The sequence below is a fragment of the Mus caroli genome, chromosome 11 (genome assembly GCF_900094665.2).
Source record: "Mus caroli chromosome 11, CAROLI_EIJ_v1.1, whole genome shotgun sequence".
Lineage (NCBI taxonomy): Eukaryota > Metazoa > Chordata > Mammalia > Rodentia > Muridae > Mus > Mus caroli.
The window spans coordinates 113,643,067-113,664,342 of NC_034580.1; the positions used below are offsets into that span (position 1 = coordinate 113,643,067).

Genomic DNA, 21,276 nt, shown 5'->3' on the forward strand with positions numbered 1-21,276 from the left:
GTGCCTGGCCAAGGCGGTAGGATGGCGGAGGAGAGGCCTGCAGAGGTGGGTAAGAAGCCCCTGCCATGGGCGTGAGCTAGGGTGGGAACTACTGTGGGCTGGCCTAGATTGAAGCTGGAGGAAGACATTGGCAGCAAGGGATCTCAGAAAGCTCCTTTGCAGCCACAGGGCTTTGAGAAGACCCAGAAAGCTGGGGTGAGGTGTGCCCTCGGGTACCAGTACTACTGATGAAGGCAGGCATCCTCACAGGCTCAGCTCCTGAGGCCTGTGAATCCCATGCTTGTCAACAGTCTTCAGCTTAGGTGTCTGCGTGACAGGCAGCACCAGATTGCAGCCTTGGCCTTAGAATCATGGTGCCAGGACTGTGTACCCGTGATGAATCTCTGGGTGCTACAGGTGCTTCTAAACCCCATGTGACTCCCTTGTGCAGCTTAGTGACAGGAATGGTGATCCCAGTGTGGGATGGGGGATAGAGTTGTACATTCAGTGTTACTCAACATCCTTCCCTCTCTTCCCACGCCTGTGACACTGATGAAGGTGGCTCTGCAGCAGAGCCCATCCCAAGGTAAGGTATGAAGGGCAGGAGGGACAAAGGTGGCAGGCACAGAGTGCTCCGCAGCTCTGCCTGGATCCTCGTTGGTGGGAGTCACTCCGCCCCTGGCCCTGGGCTGATAGAAACACCCCAGGCAATTTTCCCTTCTTAGTGGTACGTCCTGACCGCATGAGACAGAACTGGACTCTGAAGGTCTGGACAGACAACTGTAAAGCTTGTCACCCACTGTTGCCTTACTCAGTGTAGACCCCAGGTTGGTTAGAGACTCTGGAGTGCCCCCGGTGTGGGCACAGTCCTTACTCATGCCTGGAGACACAGGCACCATCCAGCCTAGATCAGCTGTAACAGGCTGAGACACCAGTGGCACAAGCTTTTCATGTGGCTGGCCTTAGCGATAACACTGGTCAGCTGGGAGTGGCTGGTGGCCAGCAGGGGCTTGTCTCCTCTAACAAAGGGAGAAGGGAGAGCCCAGTGCTGTTGTCATGTCCCACCCATGCCCCAGCAGATGCAGCTAACAAAGGCCATCCAGACCTGGAGACCTGCAAGCCTAGGCTCAGCCCACCCAAGGCAGCTCACCGAAAGGTTCACCTCCTAGACAGGAAGCTGGCGGTCCCTCCTCTGAGGGGCTTCTCACCTCCTGAGCCCTCCCCTGAATCTGCACTCTTTTGTCCACATGACATCACCACTGATTGGTTCACCCACCCCCACCCCAAGCACAAACCTTTCCATCCTGCCCAGGAGAACATGGTCACTTCCTCTCTACCAGTAGAGGGCGACCTTCACTTAACCCAAGCCCTAAGCCCATGGAAAGCCTAGTGAGTCCCAAGCAACACGCACAGGGCAGGGGCAGGTCCCAAGCTCATCCTGAAGCACAAACTCATGTAGCAAAACCCATTTAATCAGGGGGTGCACACCTATGGTTCCAGCACTTGGAAGGGAGAAGCAGGTGGATCTTTGACTTCAAGGTCAGCCAGATCTACAGAGTGCCAGGACACCCCAGGGCTATGCACCCTGCCAGGGGGGGAAAAAAAAACAGGGGAAGGGGTCCCACATCCCACATCCTTGCTCTATGCCAACTGGAGTTCATGGGAAGTCACTCTACTGCCACGTCCTGTGGGGATCTCAGGTCCAAGTCTCTGCTTGCAGGATCATGGTGACGGGGCGGGGGGTTGTTACAGGGTTCCTTCCGGTCCCCTCCATCCTCATGCCAGGCAGGTGGTTCAGTAGCGTCCTGGGTTCTGCCAGGCCTGCCAGAAACAGAAATTAGGATGATCCACCAACATGAAAACACCTCTAACCTGCATGAAGGGTGGCTCAGTGGATGCTCTGAGGCCCAGAGAATCCATGCCAGGCCTCCCACACAGCAGTGAAGACAAGGCTGGCATGGGAGTGTGAAGAAAACACCAAGGATTGCGTTCCAGGAACTTGCTTTTGAGAGCTGCTGAGCCACGTGACTTTGTAGTTCAAAGCTTTGGACTATCAGCAACCTGTGGGGAGCAGCTTGCAGTAACAGGCCCCTCAGAGAAGACATGATGTCAATACAGGGGCTCAAGGAGCACAGTGCACATAGATACCAGCTGTGAGGACCAGAGGAACCAAGACTACCACCACTCCCTCTGCCTCGCTAAGGGAACCGCCAGTCTCCACAAGGCTCAAGGGCAGGGCTGTGTGTCTGACCTTGGGTTCCCTTGCAAGGTAGCCCAAGGCCCAGGATGACTGGATGTTCTGAGATGCCTTCAGTACAGGACATCAGCCTCAATGTGAGGAGCCCTCACGGCTGCAGCTGGGGACCTACAGACATGGCCTGACGGAACAAGCCCCAGCTTGCTGGAGGGTTGGGGGACCTCAGGTGTGTAGGGTACCATGGTGTCTGTGCTCCACTCAGCAGGGAGAAATTCTGTTCTCAAGGTCACTATAAAACTAGTCAGTGAGAATGGAGAGGTGGCACCTGTTGCTCTTCCACAAACCCAGGACCAATTCACAGCACCTACATGGCTGCTTAACTCTGCTTCCATGGGATCTGATGCCCTCTGACCTCCAGAGGCACACATGGCACACAAACACTTCAAGCAAAAACTACCCATACACATACATTTTCCTTTTTTCTTTTTCCAAGACAGGGTTTCTTGGAAACTCACAGAGATCCAGCATATTTTTTTTTTAATGTTTAAATTTAAAGATAAAATAAAGCTGGCCTGCCTCAGTGGGGCCTGAATGTGGCTCTTCATCCCCAAGGGTGTCTTGATTACACAAATCCCTGCATCCCAGCAGCTACCACCCCAGCCTTAACAGAGACATTGAAGGCAGAGGGTGGGGCAAGTCAGGAGCTGACTCCTGGAGCCCAGAGATGCCTCACCAAGGGAGTACCACTGAAGCAGGGCTGCGGCTTTCCATGTGCCCTCCTTCTTCCCCAACCCGCTCACACAGGCTCCGCCATCACCTGCTCCTTCCCTCCTTCTCGTAAACAGAGTGAAGCTTGTTGATCAGGAAGATCTTGTCCTCTCCTTCCTAGAATGGCCAGAACACACGCGTGAGAAGCACCCGGCCCTGCACCCCAGAGCTGGCCTGTTCCAGGCATCCTGTGGAGCTCACGTGTGAAGCGCATCATCACAAGAACCAGACAGTCAAAGAAGGACCTGGGCATGGTGGCCCACACCTGCTCCCAGCACAGGAGGCAAAGGCAGGCAGCTCTCTGAGCATGGCCCCGCCGTCTCCATAGAAAACTCTAGGCTAGCTAAAGCTACATGGTAAGGCTATGTCTCAAAAATGAAAAAGGTAAAAGTGGGCATGTGTATGGATCTAAGCCTAGTAATTAAGGTGAAATGGAAGCTTAACTGTGAAGGCCTAGGAACCAGCCCAATCCAATTCCACACTGGCCCTGCCTCTGCCCTAGACAAACCTGCCCCCCTTCTCTTACACCCCCTCTAGGAAAAGGCTCTCCTGCTGCCCAGGCTAGTCTCATTATATAACTGGCTAACCCTGAACCAGCCCTCAATTGCTGGGATTATAGATAGACACCAACCACATCTTACTTATACTGGCTCCTTAAGAAAAATGGTTTTTAGTCTTGACCGCTTTTGACAGTCTGTGTATATACACAGCCCCAGAGATACCCAGCACCTTACAGTAATATTTGTGCCCACACTGCTCCCCACTCCTAAACCAGAAAGCACCTGGCTGCTTCATGCTTGCTCTCTGCCTAATCTCAGTCACACACAAGTGTTCCACACTAATCCCAGTACTCAAGGAACTGAGACAAGTGGATCACTGAAATTAAGGTCAGCCTGAGCTACATACAAAGTAAGACCCTATCTCAGAAACAAAACCCAATACGTCTATCAGATGGATCACTAGAACCCACAAAGAAGAGGGAGAACCAACTCCACACACAAACACTAAATTAAAAAATTGAAAATAAAAAAACTTTTTAAATTAAAAAAAAGCAGGCTGAAGAAATGGCTCAGCAGTTAAGAGGGCTGTCTGTTCTTCTAGAGGTCCTGAGTTCAATCCCCAGCAACCACATGGTGGCTCACAACCATCTGTAATGGGATCTGATGCCCTCTTCTGGTGTGTCTGAAGACAGCTACAGTATACTTACATATAATAAATAAATAAATCTTTGGGCTGGAGCAAGAAGGAGGGAAAAAAATCGGCCTGGCACACAGGAGGCCGTGGGTGTGATACCCAGCAGTACAGAGGGAGATATGGATGTGAAACCTGACATGATGGCCTGGGCTACAGAGGAAAGCTCCTCCCCCAAAATAGAGCAAACACAGGTGTGCTGAGGGGAACCCCACAAGCTGGGCGCACAGGCAGGCTGGCACTCACATTCCGGATCTGCTCCTTGAGCAGGCAGATGACCTTCCGTTGACCTTTCACCACCTGGATGTTGAAGTAGATGACAGCCCTGAGGAGATGGGGGGCTCAGGCTGGAGGCTGGTGACAGGGCCAGGACAACACAGGACACTAGCACAGGCTAGCCTCTCACGGCCACCCCCACCTTAGAACTCACAGCAGCAGGGCTGAAGCCAGGAAGAGGAAGAAAGTGTTCTCCACCAGGAAGTGGTGCAGCCAGGGCAGCCAGGAGGCTCCAGAGCCTGCACGCTCCAGGCGACGCACCCAGACCGTGCCTGCTTCATACATGGTGTTCAGAGTCCGGAAAGGGCCACAAGTGCTCGAGGGCCTCACCCTGGAGAAGTGGGAGACCAGGCCCTGAGTCCCACTCTCAGCTAGTACAAAACATTTCCTGTGTCCCCACCCCCCAAGCCAAAGAACAGGCTTCCACTCACTGCCAGACAGCGTAGCAGAGGAAAACAGCCGCGCCCAGGAACGACGGGAAGCAGAGCAAGGTGAGGAAGACAGTGCTCATGTGTGAGGCCAGCCAGGGTCGGCGTGGCGCCTGGCAGTTGGCCATCAGGCTGGCCTGGGGACAAAGGCTAGGATTTATATTCTGCCAAAGCCACCACGTCCTGCCCACCAAACTCCATCCCCACCCTGGTCCTATAAGAGAATGATTTATTACTGCTTACCCACCTCTGGGCATCCCTGTGAGCATTTCTAGATTCACTTAACTGAGGAGAGGGAAGACCCACCCTGAATGCTGGGAGCACCACCCCACCAGCTGGGGTCCTTGACTGCGTACAAAATGAGAAAGCAAGCTTAGGACCAGCATCCATCTGTTTCCCGACCGAGGATGCCGCATGACCAGCTGCCTCGAGCTCCCACTGCTGTGCCTTCCTCAGCGGGAACTGTAAACCCTCCAAATGAGTTAAAATAAACCCTTTCCCTCTTAAACTCCATTTGTCAGGTACTTGGTCACAGCAACAATAAAGACAGTACAAAGAGACAGCCAAAAAGCTGGCCTGCAGCCAGGCCCCAAGCCAGAACTCAGGACAATAGAGCGACCCTGCCCCCCTCACCCTAGGCAATAAGAGGCAGCAAGCCTGGGCAAAGGGACTAGCCTTCACCACCACATGCACTGGCTGACCAGCACCACTCTGGATCTCAGCTGCCCACAAGGCAGCAGCCCAGTAAGACTACCGCGCGAAGGGGGCAGCTGAGGAGGAACAGCATGGGACCCAGAGCCACACACCAACTGGGGAGGCCCAGAGTCTCTCCCAAGAGTCATGGGAGCCAGCAGACGTCTCCAGCAGATGACCCAGGCAGGAATGTTGGGCCCCGTGCCGCAAGCCCACTCTGCTACCAAGTTAGCATCTTTTTCAGGGGAAAGGGAGGAGGGGGTCTCATTATGTAGCCCCAACTACCCTAGAACTTGTTTAGATCAGGCTGGCCTTGAACCCAGCAAAGGCCTGCCTCGGCCACCTGGCCGCTGGAATTAGAAGTGCCGGCCATCACACCCGGCCCGTGTTACCTTCTTGATGTGGAAAAGGAAGAGCAGCCGGAGAATCTGTACTGCAGGCAGGAGCGGTGAGAACAGGACACCCAGCCTGGGGATGGTGGCAGGCAGGGCTGGTGAGCATCCTTCCACCCACCCTCTACCCTCTGCCCACCCAGAACCAAAGGCAGGCTGCCACAGCGCAGGGAAGAAAGGCACTGGCTGACAGCCAGCGGGAAGCAGGTGGGAGATCCTCACCAGGTCAGTGTCTGTCCATAAATCAGGTCCAGCACATTCCTGGCAATGTCAAACTCAGGCTTCTGCCTCCTCTTGAGCTTCTTCTCTGAGATGAGCCTGGACAGAGGAGCCCCTGAGAGATGAGCAGGGAGACTCTCATCCCCAGAGCACCAGGCAGAGCCACCTAGCACCCAGCAAATGTCAGGAGAGATTGTGGCCACTCAGGACCTGGGGGCAGTCACTGCAGAAGCCCCGTCTGATCCTCTCCCCAAAGCAAGACACCAATCTCAGCACACTGCATTAAGAGTTGTTCTGTGGGGCTGGAGAGATGGCTCAGCGATTGAGAGCACTGCTGCCCTTTCAGAGGACCTGGGTTCAATTCCAAGCACCCTCATGGTGGCTCACAGCTGTCTACAACTTCAAGATCTGACACTCTCACAGACATACATACAGGCAATATGATAGTACACATAAATTGATTTTTTGTTTGTTTTTGGTTTGTTGTTTTGGTTGGGTTTTTGTTTATTTTTTTCAAGATAGGGTTTCTCTATGTAGCCCTGGTGTCCTGGAACTCACTCTGTAAACCAGGCTGGCCTCGAACTCAGAAATCTGCCTGCCTCTGCCTCCCAAGTGCTGGGATTAAAGGTGTGCGCCACCACTGCCAGATTGTTTTTTGGGTTTTTTTGGTTTTGTTTTTGTTTTTGTTTTTAGTTGTACTTCTCTAAAACCAAACAAAGGGGGCGTAGGGGATAGAGAGATTACTCAGTGGTTAAGAGCACCTGCTATTCTTCCAAAGGACTTGAATTCAGTTCCCAGCATCCACATAAGGTAGCTCAGAACTGCCTGTAACAGCAGCTGTGGCTGGGGAGAGACATCTGACTCCCTCTCACAGCCTCTACCACCACCAACACATACACAAAGAGATACACACACACATACATACAGAGATACACACACACACATACACACACGACAAGAACACGAATGAGAAAATAAATAAAAATGGAATGGGCAAGGCGGTTCACGTCTGAAACACCAGCACTCAGGAAGCTGAGGCAGGAGGATTCCACGAATAAGGCAAGACAGGACTACATAGTGAGCTCCAGGGCAGCCAGGACAAAGACAAAGCAGCACTCAGAAGCCAAGGCTAGCCTATACTACAGGGTGAGACCGTGTGTCGAGAAAGCAAGAGGTGACAGGGCATGGTGGCGCATGCCTTTAATCTCAGCACTCAGGCAAAGGCAGGCAGATCTCTGAGTTCCAGGCCGGTTTGGTCTGTGTAGGGAGTTCCAGGCCAGCTGGGACCTTGTCTCAAAACAAGACAAAAAACAAGGACTTCTAGGTCAGGTGGCATAGGCTTAGGCCTGTAATCCCCTGAGAAGGAGAAAGTAGGGAGTCTGGAGTAAGGCTGGGTGACTTCTCAGGATTTACCTCAAATAGTCAGAAAAGGTTTGGTAAGATGGTTCTGCAGATAAATGTACTCAACCTAATGACCTGAGTTAAATCCTGAGGATCCATGTGTTAGGAAAGAACTGACCTACACACACACACACACACACACACACACACCACAATTAAAAAAAAAGTCTAAGAAAAGTTTGAAGCCAGGTGTGGTGGCACACACCTTCAATCCCAACACTCAGGAGGCAGAAGCAGGTGGATCTCTCTGAGTTTAAGGCCAGCCTGGTGTACAGAGTGAATTCAGGACAGCCAGGGCTACACAGGAAAAACCCTGTCTCGGAAAACCAAAAAGAAAAAGTGTTGAAAAACAATGTCTTACTTTTCAGCTCTCCTTAACTCCATGTCCTCTCAAAGGAAACACAGGAGTCAATGATTGCTCAGAAAGCTGGAAGCCTCGCCCCACCCCCGGGACATTTTAAAGACGATGACTCCTCTCTCTTCCTCGTCTATAAGCAATACTGAAACCCCATTTTCCTTTCCACCTGAAACTACCCCACATCCTGCCTCCCACCATCCTCCCTGTCTAAGAACCTTTCACAGGCTGGTACCCAGAGCCCAGAGGACAGAGTGGGAAGGCCTCCATCCTCACCTCCACACCAACTCTCCAAAAAGGGAGTCCAAGAGCATGAAGATGAAATCCACGACCATGAAGCGGTACAGCTCCTGGCCCACAAAGTCCTCCCAGCACTGACCCTGCAGGGTGGCCACCCTGCGGCCCAGCCAGTGATAGCAAAGCACACCCAGGACGGCCATCTTCAGGATGAGGTTCCTGTGCAGGTGGAGGGTTTGGAGGCTAAGGGGGATGCCGGACAACAGACACTCCGAGGAGCCCTACCCAGCAGCCCACGCTCCCAGCCACACACCTGCAGATAGCCATGTATACCTCCAACACAGGGGAGTCATGTCGCTCCAGAGTGGCTAGACCACGGAACAGGTAGGAGGCACCCAGGTTAAGGACACTGACCACCAGGGGCAGGGCCAACACCTCCACCCCCTGGCCACCAGAAGCAGGACTCTATGAGAAGAGAGAGGGTTCCTTTAGAAAAGATGCACTACCCACAGGGACAAGCCACCCTGTGGGGAGTAGACACTATTGGAAGGGTCTGGCTGGAAAATGGGGGTAACTCCCTCTCCCAAGACACACAGCTTGCTCCAGGCCTGAGTTCCAGCCACATAGGAAGCAAGGGAGAACATTAGAACCATGGGGGAGGCGGGGGTGACCCAGGCCTGATGGGGTTATGGAATCTCAGTCACTGGGCATTCTATCCCTTCCTTGCCTTACCTGAATCATTACCTCTGAGAAGGTGAGGACAGCCACTGTGCAGCCCATTGTGGAGCCCAGACACAACAGCCACCCCAGACCTAGAACGACGACCTGCCTCAGCTGCCCGCACACACTCCGAGGGCGCTTTCGAAGGTGCCATTCAGCCAACAGCTCCTGAAGATGGTAGTGTGTCTCTGTCACTGGACAGCCTGACACACAAGCAGGCTGCCCCAGCCCCTCCCTTCCCTAAAGAGGCTCAGGCCATACATCTAGGACACAGGGAGTCCAGGATGGCCACCACCTTAAGGCCTGTCCCTCCTCATCCCTTCACTAGGAAGCCCAGTGCCTGGCCTGTGTCCCTTGTCCCCTTCTATGGACATGGGCAGCCCCTAACCGATCAGAGCCCCTGGGGGGTGGATACCTGTCCACAAGAAAAACTCTCATGAAACCCCAGAGTGGCCCCTGTGACCTTGAACAGAAGATCTGACCACTGTGCCTCCATTTCCCCAGCAGTCCTTAGCCCCTGACCACTGTAGTCACTAGTACTATAAAGGGAGCTGCTCACAGCTTGAGGTTGAGGGTAGGAAGGCAAAGTTCCCCCAGAAAAGGGACCCTGGGCAGACCCAGCTCCTCCTCCTCCTGGCCCAAGCCTCAACACACTGGAACAGTTCCAGTAACTCCGGCACCTTCATGTCACTGACGCTCAGGGCTAATGCCACAGAGGCACCAACTGAAGTAAGGTGCGGGAACATCAGACCTCCTTGTCACTGTTAGGGAAAGACCACCTCAGCCCAGAACCTCAAGGCCAGCTCACAGTCATACACCACTTCCACACAGATCTGGCTACTTGCTCCTAAGAGGATAAGATCTGCAGAAACTAGGCAGCATGCATGGGCCTGGTAGCTGCTTACCTTCAGCTGAGTGCAGATGCTGTCCTGCTGGACTCGGGAAGCCCTCTTCTGTGTCACCTTGTAGTCCCAGGAGCAGAAGACCGTAAGGGCATGGATACCCTTGGTACTGCCAACCCGGTAGCTCTCCCCAAAGGAGTGGGACATGCTAGGGAGCAGCAGAGACAAGCAATGAACAATGGGAGGATGGGTAGACAGGTGATGAGTAGACGGATGGATGGATGGATGGATGGATGGATGGATGGATGGATGGTTGGGTAGGTGGGTGGGTGGGTAGATGGATGGATGGATGGATAGATAGATGGTTGGGTAGGTGGGTGGGTGGGTGGATGGATGGATGGATGGATGGTTGGGTAGGTGGGTAGGTGGGTGGGTGGGTGGATGGATGGATAGATGGGTAAGTGAATGGATGGATAGATAGATGGCTATGTGGATAGAAGGGAAATATGGTTTGGCAGGAAAGTAGGTGGGCAGATGGGTGGAAGGACAAATGGATGGATGGACTGACAGAAGAAAGCATAAGTAGGGGATACAGGAATGGTTAGATGGGCAAGTGGGTAGATAGGTAGACAGGCAGGTAGATGGACAGATGGATGGATGGATGGGTGTGAATGGAAGAATCAATAGCTGTATGCACAGAAGGCTCAATCAGGATAGAGAGATGGGTGGGTAAGTGGATGTCTCAATAGGAACATGGGTAGGCAGACATGGGAGAACGGATAAGGGGATGAGTGGAAAAGAGCTGGAGAGACAATGTAGGAGCCACAGGTGAGAGGACGGTGTTCAGAGTGAGGGCTCCGTGGTTAAGGTATACCTGTATACCAGAATGATGCAGGTAAGGAAGAAGGCAGCCCCCATTGTGAAGAGGTAGGCCAGCGGCATGTTATAGGGCAGGCTGCCCAGGCTGGGACTGCACTGGCCACCTTCCCGAGGGGCGTCACATGACGGGTTCAGCGTGATGTTACTGTAGTAGCCGTAGTACATAACTGTGTGTGTAAACCGGCCCTGTCAGGAGGCCAAGCACAGTCAGACATCCTCTCTCCCTTCCCCTAGCCCAGGGTTCTCGACCTTTGTAATGCTGCGACCCTTTAATACAGCTCCTCATGTTGTGGCGACCCCCAACCATAAGATTATTTTATTGTAACTTCAAAACTGTAATTTTGCTACCATTATGAATTATAATGTAAATACCTGATACACTGGATACTGTATTCAGACCCCAAATGGGTGGTTGGGACCCACAGGTTGAGAACCACTGCCCTAGCCCATTCTTGGGCCTCCAGAAGAAGGGAAAGCCACCCATAGAGATATCTGGGAACAGGCAAGAGCCCACCAGGAGAGCTAGGACAAGCCTGGCACCAGTTCTTGGCCAAGGCAGGAGCTGAAGGCCTCACCCCGCCTGTGAGGAGTTCCAGACCAGAGAACATAGGCACGGGGCCTGCTGGGTCGGGTGGAAAGGCAGCCTGAACACCCACGAGGAAGGCCAGCAAAGGCAGCAACATCAGCGCATTGAAGGCCAACAGGGTCTTGAGGAAGAGGAAGTAGGAGAGGACACTGGAGCCAAACTGGCCACTGATCTGCTTCAGAGCATAGCGCCACGGCCTGGCAGCATACAGGCCTGAGAGCAGTGCCAGCCCCAGGCTATGAAGAGCCTGGAGGAACAGACGGAGGACAGCCCTGAGGGCTGGGATGCCAGGACAGGTTTCACTCACTCACGTGCGCACACACACACACACACACACACACACATGCATGACAGCCCCAGGAAAAAGCTGCGGTTAGAAGTCCCTTGATAGGACAGCAGAAGGGTAGGGTGTCCTCAACCCCAGCCACCCACATCCACAGCAGGGTGACCTCACAGCTCAGAGCTCGTACCAGCATGCAGGTGTATCTGAGCCGGCTACAGCAGGAGAAGGCCCCGCTTCCACCCTGCAGGTGCCGCCGCTTTCCCTTTGGGCTCCAACTTTTCTCTCTGGGGACAGAGACAATGCCTAGACCATAAATGCCTAAACCACAGAGGGATGCTCAGGCAGGCCAGCAGAGGCCATGGAGCACTCACCGCAGGCAGCGCTTCTCACCCAGACTCAAGGGCATGTTCCGCACCATGTGGTCCCTCTGGGCCGCAGACAGACCTCGAAGCTCCTTTACTAGCAGGCTCCGCTTCTCTGCCCAGAGGAAAAAGATTCCTCAGTGCCCAGCCTCCTTCCTGCTGCATATTGACCAGGGCCCTGGACAGCTTGCAGCCCAACACAAGCCCCTGAGACCACCCAGATGGCTGCCCTCTGATGCAGGTGACAGTCTAGACCATCCTCTTGATCGTCTACCTCTCAGGAGCCCATTCTCCTGTCTCCACCACAACCCGACATCCTTGAGGCCCAGGGGGCCCAGTACTTCCCAGCAGCGAGTGATCTCCTCCTGGTAGAGTGGAGGGGGTGGGACTCTGCTTCTCAGGCACCCTGAGCCTCAACATAAAGACTTCCAGGGGCCAGTGGTGTTCTCCCCCACCTTAGAGGTCCCAAGCCTGTCAGGATAGATGCACAAAGCGGCAAGGGAATGGGCAGGGGTCAGACCTGCCTCCTCATGGCCGCTGTGATGTTATTAGTGACAACCTGACAGACTTTAGAGTCACCGGAAGATGGGTCCCTGGGCATGCCTGTGAGGGGTGATGTTGATGATTTTAATCAGTGTGGGAAGACCCGCCATAACGCTGGACAGGGAATGTTTGTTTGTTTGTTTGGTTGGTTGGTTGGTTTTTGAGACAGGGTTTTTCTGTGTAGCCCTGGCTGTCCTGGAACTCACTTTGTAGACCAGGCTGGCCTCAAACTCAAGAGATCCACCTGCCTCTGCCTCCCAAGTGCTGGGATTAAAGGCGTGTGCCACCATGCCCGGCTTGGACAGGGGATCCTGCATGATATAAAGTGGATGTGAGCTGCGCCCCAGTGTTCCTTCATTCACGACAACTGGACTCATGCTCAGCTGCTCGAAGTCCCTGTCACCCTGACAACCTGACACACTGGGCTGTAGTCTGAATGTGAGCCAGAGTAAAACCCTGTGTCTCGTATGCTGCTTTGGGCAGAGTACTGTACCACAGCAACCGGAAGAAGAGTTTACCACACTTCCGGCCCCACAATATAATGAGATGCAGAGCTCATCTTTATATCCAGCTCATGGAGGGAATTTTGTAACTCCAACTTTATAGATAAGTCATCTACCCCTGACAGGCATGCCCAGGGACCCATCTTCCAGCAAAAGGACCAGAGTTCAGAGCCAACCTGAGCAGGCCTGGACCCTGTCTTCAGTCACCAAGAGCCTGAAGACACAGACCAACAGTAGAGTGTTTGCCTAATGCTCACAGTTCACACCCACAGAAAGGGAAGAGGAGGGGAGGAAAGGAGAAAGAAGCCAGGGAGAGCAGGCCCTCGGGAAAGTGGGACACGGCCAGGCGGCAAAGTAAATAGAGCCCACGACACTGCAAGCCACTCGGCTCCCACTGTCAGTAGTCGCGCGCCGGCTTGTCTCTTCCCCAAGCCTCTCCACGTTGGCTCTGAACGAAACCAGGTTTGTTCCAGCCTGTGGGCCTTGGCACCTGCCTCCTCCACTCCAGTTAACTCCTCCAGGAAGCTTCCCAGGAGCCCCCGGCTGGGATGCTCCCAGCTCGCCCTCCTGGAGTCCTCTTCAGTTGTGCTTGTGTCTGAGCTTCAGGCGCCTGCTCACCCATTTATTCAGCTCCTATTTGTCTCACCCAGCAAGAAGTAAGCTAAGAGCTATTACTGGAGCTACTGACCACCACTGCCTGCTGGAAGGCTCCCCTGCACTCAGTGATAGATTTGGTGGTAGTGGTGAGTGGGGTTTAAATACCAGCCCTGGAAAAGACCTCGGCCGCTAGTCTGGTATGCAGAAGCAGCCCTTGGCAGCAGTAGAAAGAGACTTGATGACCCTGTTGTGTTCTGGCTCCTGCCCAGGCAGGTGGCTGGGTTACTCAACTCACCATCCTCCTCCAGGATTGTGGGGTCCAGCTCCAGGTCATACAGGCGAAGGCTGGGCCGGGCAGAGGGCACCACATTGCCCAGCAAGGGCCGGCTGCTCCTGCGCCTAAGCCTCACTGTGCGGTTGTAGTATTGGGAGATGATGGCCCCACGGCTGCGACCTTGGAAATCCGGTGGCAGGGTATTAGAGAGGAGGAACAGGACTAGCCTCACGCCCTTCTAGGAAGTTCTCAGCACCAGGACTGAGGGAAAACCCTTTACCAGAAACCCAAGAGCCTATCCTATCTCCCCTCCCTCCCCCAGCTGTGGCAAGTGGTCATGTTTAGAATCCAATAATGACCCATGACTATGTTGAGCTTCAGGCTCCAGCAACAGGAAAGCTGGGAGCCCAGAAGAACTGACTCTGGGTTCACAGACCCCAGCTGGGGTGAAGGCCAACACAAGGACAAAGGATGTGGCTCACCAATGGTACGGCTGGGCATGCTGGCCAGGATGCGGAGAGTGGCCGAGCTAAGGGCAGGAGCACCTTCAAGTCCTGGGAGGGTCTGGTCACCTCTGCCTAGGGATGACAAGACACTGTGGTTCAGCTGTTCTACCTAGCCCACCCCACCCAATCCACTCTTGTAACAAACGACAGCAGATATTCCCAGGTCCTGCCCACACCAGGTCAGAGGGCAGGCCTGGGCTTACCTGGACCCAAGGGCAGTAGCTCCAGCCCCTCCTCCGCCACCCGAAGGCTTTGCTCTTGAATGAGCTGGTGGAAGGAGTCATGGACTTCACTTTCTTCATAGGGGCTGGGCTCCAGGCTACAAGGGAGGAGTGAGTGTGGGAATCCAAACTCAGGGCCCCGCCCACTTGCAGAAGGATTCACACCAAGGGGTAACACAAATACACTGCAGACCACCGGCACTAGGGCACTTACCCTTCGTCTCCCGTGGTCTCCGGGACATCGAGGGCTAAAGCCAGTGGCTGAGCCATGGCTGTGCTCTACCCTGCAGACCTAGGGGAGCTCAGAGACTGGCCGCAGCCTGTGGAACCCCATACAGCCCATCTGTTGAGACAAAACCAGCTTTCAATGCTTGGGGGCCATACTTCAGGCACAGACACACACTACAGGAGTCCCCACCCTGTCCCCCATCCACAGCTAAACACAGTTAAAACGAGTGGGCCCAAACATTCCCACCATGACCGGCTGTGGGGGAGTGAAGAAAACAGGAAGGAAGGGTGAGGCCGCAGCTCCTCCATTGGTTTCCTAGATGTTGCTAGTACTGGGGGGGAAAGGAGAGGCCTGTAAACACTACCCGTTTCTAGTCGGTTCCCAGGCGGGGGCCCTAGAGCTTCATCCTTTTTAGAGCAGCGGCTGAGAGGCTCCCAGGACTTCCCTGTGCCCGCCCTATGACCCCAATGTGCTTTCACCAGCAGGAAGTGCGACCAGGCAGCCGCAAAGTCCTGCCCCCAGCACCGGAGGCAGCGTCCACACACTGGACTCCCTACATTCCCAACTCAGCTGAAGGCTGGAGAGAGAAGCTGAGCTGACACAAGCTCCCTTTGTCCAGCTCTGTCACCGGGCACAGTTGCAACCAGAGCGTTGTTAGGGGCTTATTGTTCTCCTGGCCCAGGGCCCTAAGGGAAAGCGCGGCGGAAAGAGCAGCCAATCACTTGACTCCTGCAAGATCGCCCCCCAGAAGGCAAGCCCCCGCCGTGTCCGCCGGTCCTCCCTGCCTTCGCCTAGGGAAGTTTTCTGGAGCTCCCCCGACGGCCAAGAGCCCCACGCAACCGGGACTGGCGCCGGGCACGCCCCCGCCTGCGCTGCAGTGGAGCACTGCAGGGAGAGGCCAGGCTGGAGCCGGCGGGAGGTGGCACCGCCCGGGTGGAAAGCAGCCAGGAGAGGTGGTGCCCTCTTAGTTCCAGGGTCCTTTCCCTGGCCACAGTACTTCTCAGGCTCAAGGCCCCAGGCGGGCCCACACCTCTTCTCCACAGGAGGCTGGGTGCTCCGGAGGCTACGGGCCGGGGCTCCGGATCTGCCTGGGTTCCTGGTCTTCAGTTCCTCCAGGGACCAGCCAGGTGTGCGCTGCCCCGGGGCGCACCATCCTGCACCCTGAGCCAGATGGGGAGAGGCCGGGAGCGGCAGTTTCCAGAAACCCGCACCCAGGTCAACTACCTGGCGAGAGCAACCACCCCTACACCGCAGCTGCGCCCCTGCACCAGGGTCCCAGCGCCCCTCTGGGTAGAGGAGCCCCCCGTTCTCCCCAAATTGGCTCACCTGTGCGCGCACCCGCCGCGGGGAACCGAGGTCTCAGCCCCACCAGCAGGAGAGTCAGCACACAGTAATTAAGGGTACATAGTTTTGATGGTTTCCAGACTGGCAGCTGGAGGTAGACTCACGGCCCACCCACGTGGCACCGGGCCCCGAAGGTCACGTGACTCGTTCCTGCCTACCGGTAGGACCCGCCCATCCTAAACATTGCCTTGTGCAAGCCAGCCTCGGACTCCACCCCAGCATTCCACCCTCAAGTCTGAGTAAAGTAGGCGTGTCCCACCCAGTATTTGGATGTATACAACCCCTAGGTGGAGTCCCTAATATTTCTCTCGAGTTTCTAAAGAGGGACGGCATTTCCACGTCCCGGGGTCACTTACCAGTCCCTAGCCTTCCCACGCGGGGTTGAGTAATCGCCTCCTCCCAGCCTGGTTAACTGTTCTTTATCTGAGGCTGAGCAAACGAGTTACTGCCCGCTCCGCCCTGGGCGTGGTGTCTGTTTCTAAAGCTAGGGTTAAACTGCTTCCTGCTGTGCCAAGACAGTCAAAGACCTTTCTATTTCACAGATGAGGAAATTGAACCTGAGAAAGTGTCACCAGCTGGAGCAAGGAACCTGGCCACCAAGATGCTCCATAGAACCGCTTCCCCCAAGTTACAGAGAGGGTGACCGGTGACCGTGAGAAGTAGAAGGGAAAGACAAGCCCCCTCCTACACACGAAGGTTAACAGACCCCAGGAAACGTGTGGGATACCGGAAGGAGATGAAGCCTGAGGGGGGAGGGGGACGCTTCTTCGCAGCTGTCTCTCCGTGCCGGGGTGGGTTGGCACCGGAAGTCTTGGCCTGCAGACCCAGCCCTCCTCAGCCCCTAGCTGACTCCTTGCTCTTACTCTGAATTTTGCATGACTTTGGCCTAATTTGAAAGCCATTTCCTGGGGCGCCTTCCTGTGTGAACTTGTTGGGAGTACAGAACCTGTGGGCAGAGACACAGGCGGAGACTCAGAATCCAGAGCTGAGACAACAAGGTTTTAAAAGAGGTGAACAGGGAGGAAAGGCTAGGGCTCCCAGAACTGGGAACTGGCCAAGATGACTCCTAAAGATCTAGTCAGTGGATGACGAGTGACGTGCTCTTAGAAGCTGCTTCCTCAGCACTTAGGTTGGGCTTGGTGCCAGAGCCTGGCCAGGGCATAGCAACAGGGAGGGCAGTGCCTGCCCTTAAGGCGGTCAGTTCAAAAATAACCTGCCAGCCAGTCATAGTGACACAGGCCTTTCCTTAATCCCAGCCTTGGGCAAGTGTCTCTGTGAGTTCAAGGCCAGCCTGCTCTACATGCTGAATTCCAAGACAGAGTTACACAGTGAGACCCTGTCTTGAAATAGAACAAAAAAAGCAAAGAACAAAGCGCCAGGGATCCGGAGAGCCAGCAGCTCCGGTGCTGAGAACATCCACCCGTCACTAGCCTTGCTCTCTGGGGCGACTGCGGACCGCAGATAAGGGTCCCCGCACCAGGACACGCCTAAGGACTGGCGGCCAGAAAGGGAACTTGCAGGAGCGGGAGCACAGAAAAGCAGGTCGGCCTGGTACCACCCGCGCCTCTCACCTGTGCCCGTGTCCCTCCAGGGCGGGAAGAGCACGCAGAGGCAGAGGAAACTGTGAGGAAGGAAGGCGGGAGTGGGTGGAGGGGAGGAGACGCGGTGGGCCCCCACCCCCGGGGTTCCTGTCACGTGACCCCACCACCCTGTCTGGTGTGTCAAGAGCTGGTCTGGTCCTAGGAGGGGGCTCTTCGGGGAGCTTGGTCCCTTGCCTCTTTGTGAGCTGCTTGCCGTGTGACAATAAGGACGGTGAGAGGGGGAAGAAGGCCAGGGCTATTGCTTCCTCCTGGATGGTTTGGGGGGGGGGGGTCCTTTCTTTTCTCATGATTGAGGATGTAGCCACGCCTTCTATTCTGGGTCCCTTGAGAAGACCAGAGCAGACCCAGCCTGGACAAAACACACAGAACGGGCTGGGCAGTGGCGGTACTCGCCTTTAATCCCAGCACTTGGTAGAGACAGGAGGATTTCTGAGTTCAAGGCCAGCCTGATCTATAGAGTGAATTCTAGGACAGTCAGGGCTACACAGAGAAACCCTGTCTCAAAAAACAAAACAAAACAAAACAAACACGCACACAGAACGGAGCCCTAGTACATCCAGAGTTGGGGTGTTGCAGGAAGCTAATTCTAGGAGCTGTCGGGGGTTCGGGACAGGAGTGACTTCCCAAAAGCCAATCAGCACATGGGAAAAGAGTGGGGATTGTGTTTTTCTAAAGCATAAGGTAAGGTTTAGGACAGACAGCCTATGCCTGCGGCTTATCTTTCCTCATATCCTGGAGGCCTTTCACCGTGCTTGGCAGCTAAAGACCAAGGCCTTGGTCAGTGGGTCTGTTTGAGAGGTGGAGTGGGGCAGCCCCGGCCTGAACCGCAGCAGGCTTCTTTTCACTGTGGACACTGGCAGGGCCAAGGTGGAGCTCCTGCGAGCAAGGATCTTGCCTGTCTGTCCCGCGTGCCCACTGGGATGTTTCGCCAGTGGTCGGTGCAGTCAGGACCAGCCCCACATAGGCCTGAACCCCAGGCGGCCTCGGAGGAGCTGTGGGAGCAAGAAGTGGAGCGGCTATGCGCCTCCCGGACGCCTTTGCGGATTCTGCCCTACGCCATGGCAGACAAGCGCTTCATCCGGTGGGTGCCGCTCGGCGACTCTGGACGAGCCGCGCGGGGGGTGGGGGGGCCTCCGGAGGATGCACCTGTCAGATGGATTACTCAAGGGCGCCCCCCGTCACCACGGTCCTGCAGGGAACTGCGGGAGCCCGAGGGAGTGAAGACCTCCTTCTGGCAGCGGTGGCATCGCCCGAGGCGGGTGGCGCGACAGCACCTGAGGGAGGCAGAGCAACGGCTGGCCCGCGGCTTCGGTCTCTGGGAGGGAGCTCTCTACGAGATTGGGGGTAGGATCCCATGCCGACCCATACTTCCCACCTTCCTCATCAGCCCCTCCATCCTTGTACACCCCTCGGATTCCTCCTGTGCACACCTAGCTGGGTTACAGATCTCTGGAGGGCTGTGGGGGCCCTAATTTTGCCCTGGGGTGGTCCATATTGTCACACATCACACAGCCCTGGGATTCTCAACAAGGCTGACTCTCCCTGCTTTTCTCCCTTAGGCCTCTTCGGGACCGGGATCCAGTCCTACTTCACTTTCCTTCGCTTCCTGCTGCTGCTCAACCTGCTGACCATGCTGCTGACTGCCTGCTTTGTGCTGCTGCCCCTGGTCTGGCTCCGCCCCCCTGAGCTAGGCCCTGCCCTGAAACTGAGTGAGTGCTGGCCCTGTCTGGGCTAGCTTTGGACTCTCCTCCATAGGACCTTCTGCCCTTATGCCGCCCAGCACAAACTCAGACAGCTTCAGTATAGGGTAGAGACAGTGGAGTTGGGAGATAGAGTGTCACGTGTTTGGGGGACCCTGTCCTGATGCCCTTCTCTTCCCACTTAGCAGGCCTCCAGTGCTCCGGCAGCCCCCTGCCTCAGAGTGACATTCCAAGGTTTCACAACCCACTTTGGAATATTTTAACTGGCAGAGTAAGTGGGGTATCTTCTGGCAATGTTCTGGGACATCTGGGAGACTCCAGCCTGAAAGGACCCCTGCTCCCTCAAGAGAGATTTTGGCTTTTAAGGGAGACTTTTCCCTAAGCCAGCCAGGCCAGGTATAGGGACTTGTCCCCATGACCCACAGAATCCAGCTTGGAGCAAGAGACAAATGGAGGAAGATGTCCAGGGCTGTTAGATAAGAACCTCCCACCAGGTGTGGTGACACACGACTTTAATCCCAGGATTTAGGAAGCAGAGGCAGGCAGGTCTCTGGGTTTAAGTTCAGCCTCATCTAGAGAGAGTTCTATAACAGCCAAGGCTTCCTAGAGAAACCCTGTGTGGGGGCTGGGGGAGTACCTCCCAATTCCTGGAGGCCACTGAGCCAGTAGCCTGAGTCCTGGATCCAAATCCGTGCAGCCTTGGGCAAGTCACCTGGCTTCTTTGAGTGTGTGTAAAACAGGGATGCTCTTAGGCCAGGCACAGTGGCGTACACCTGCAAGCACAGTGCTCTGGAGACTGAAGCAGGAAGATTTCAAGTTCAAGGCTTGCCTGGAACAGGAAAGGAGATCTTGTTCTTTCAGGGCAAGCACTTCAGGGCCCTGCACTCAGCTTCATTCAGATGCCCTCACTGTCTCTCCAGGCCTTCAACAACACCTATCTCTTCTACGGTGCCTACCAAGCGGGGCCAGAGAGCAGCTCCGAATACAGCATCCGCCTGGCCTACCTCCTTAGCCCAATGGTCTGCCTGCTCCTCTGTTTCTGTGGGATACTGCAGAGGTGAGGGAAGACCCCACATCCTCCAGGCCTCCATCCTTGGCCATCCTTCCCGGGCCAAGGAGATCCTCAGTTGGCAGATAGATCACTGTGCAGTGAGACTCATCCTGGTTCTGCCTCCTGTATGGCGAGGGTGGAGGGACCCTACCACCACCACAGAAATCCTTCCCCCTTCCACCAGGATGGCAGAAGGCCTACCCCAGCAGACACTCTTGGGCCAGCGCTACAGGACACCCCTCAGCGCCAAAGTGTTCTCATCCTGGGACTTCTGCATCCGGGTGTGGGAAGCCGCCACCATCAAGAAGCACGAAATCAGCAATGAACTGAAGGTGTGTGTGGCCAAGCGCACGAGTGTGGCTGTCGATGAAAGTGAGGGTGAGGGGGCTGCGTGGGCGTGCACACATGTGCCCTGTGTGAGAACATGCAAATGTTCTGAGAATGTGTGAGCCAGACCTAGTGGCACATGTCTTTAATCCTACCACTTGGGAAGCAGAGGCAGGAGGATGTCTGTGATTTCCAATTCAGCCAGGGGCTACATAGTGAGACGCTGCCTTAAATAAATAAATAAATAATGTGAGTGTGTCTAGGTATGATGTACATATCTGATCCCAGCACTGGGATCCAGGGCTGAGGCAGGAAGATCTTCCTGAGTTTGCTACTAACCTGGACTACAATTGCAGAAGTGCCAGGCCAGCCAAGATTATGAGAGAAAGGCCCTGTCTCAGCGAGAGGTTGGCAGGATAGTTCTTCAGGTAAAGGGCCTTGCTCGCTCTGAGACTGCCGGCTTAAAGTTCATCTCTGGATCCCACGTGGGAGGAGAGAACCAACTCCTACAAGCTCTACTCTGACCTCCATGTGTGCGCCATGGCACTCACACATGCATGTGCACACACACA

The 21,276-nt window shown here is 55.1% G+C and overlaps 2 protein-coding genes across 8 annotated transcripts in view; one reads left to right on the forward strand and one right to left on the reverse strand.

Annotated features, from left to right (window-relative positions):
- Positions 1-1,430: 1,430 nt before the first annotated feature.
- Tmc6 (transmembrane channel like 6) lies at positions 1,431-16,465 on the reverse strand. Of its 4 annotated transcripts, none has more exons than XM_029484062.1 (20): positions 16,382-16,465; positions 14,667-14,795; positions 14,435-14,550; positions 14,208-14,303; positions 13,747-13,905; positions 11,818-11,923; positions 11,634-11,730; positions 11,153-11,410; positions 10,573-10,763; positions 9,762-9,906; positions 8,869-9,024; positions 8,450-8,601; positions 8,176-8,355; positions 6,147-6,242; positions 5,925-6,000; positions 4,843-4,976; positions 4,566-4,742; positions 4,382-4,460; positions 2,994-3,061; positions 1,431-1,800 (listed from the first exon to the last, which is right to left on the reverse strand). In XM_029484062.1, the coding sequence occupies exons 2-20, from the start codon at positions 14,720-14,722 to the stop codon at positions 1,647-1,649; spliced, it is 2,496 nt and encodes an 831-aa protein (XP_029339922.1). In that variant the 5' UTR covers positions 14,723-14,795; positions 16,382-16,465; the 3' UTR covers positions 1,431-1,646. The 4 variants fall into 4 exon arrangements, with proteins under 4 accessions (XP_029339922.1, XP_021031951.1, XP_021031950.1 ...); XM_021176292.2 differs by lacking the exon at positions 16,382-16,465 and adding an exon at positions 16,008-16,103 and having other exon boundaries at positions 8,881-9,024; XM_021176291.2 differs by lacking the exon at positions 16,382-16,465 and adding an exon at positions 16,008-16,103.
- Positions 16,466-17,724: 1,259 nt separating this feature from the next.
- Positions 17,725-21,276, forward strand: part of Tmc8 (transmembrane channel like 8) — an 11,645-nt gene continuing 8,093 nt past the window's right edge. Inside the window, exons 1-7 of one of the 4 annotated variants that reach the window (XM_021177350.1) lie at positions 17,725-17,837; positions 18,487-18,707; positions 18,822-18,970; positions 19,186-19,335; positions 19,512-19,597; positions 20,247-20,383; positions 20,562-20,709. In XM_021177350.1, coding sequence (XP_021033009.1) covers positions 18,547-18,707; positions 18,822-18,970; positions 19,186-19,335; positions 19,512-19,597; positions 20,247-20,383; positions 20,562-20,709 — 831 coding nt within the window. In that variant the 5' untranslated portion in view covers positions 17,725-17,837; positions 18,487-18,546. Of the gene's footprint in view, positions 17,838-18,167; positions 18,708-18,821; positions 18,971-19,185; positions 19,336-19,511; positions 19,598-20,246; positions 20,384-20,561; positions 20,710-21,276 lie in introns of those variants that run through there. The other 3 variants (XM_021177351.1, XM_029483847.1, XM_029483848.1) reach the window with 3 other exon arrangements.

Coding starts and splice junctions, on each gene's coding strand:
- Tmc6 (XM_029484062.1), bottom strand. CDS start 14,722: ATGGCTCAGCCACTGGCTTTAGCCCTCGATGTCCCGGAGACCACGGGA. Junction 9,025..9,761: donor GCATCTGCACTCAGCTGAAG/GTAAGCAGCTAC, acceptor TACCATCTTCAG/GAGCTGTTGGCTGAATGGCA. Junction 6,243..8,175: donor TTTGGAGAGTTGGTGTGGAG/GTGAGGATGGAG, acceptor TCCTCTGTCCAG/GCTCATCTCAGAGAAGAAGC.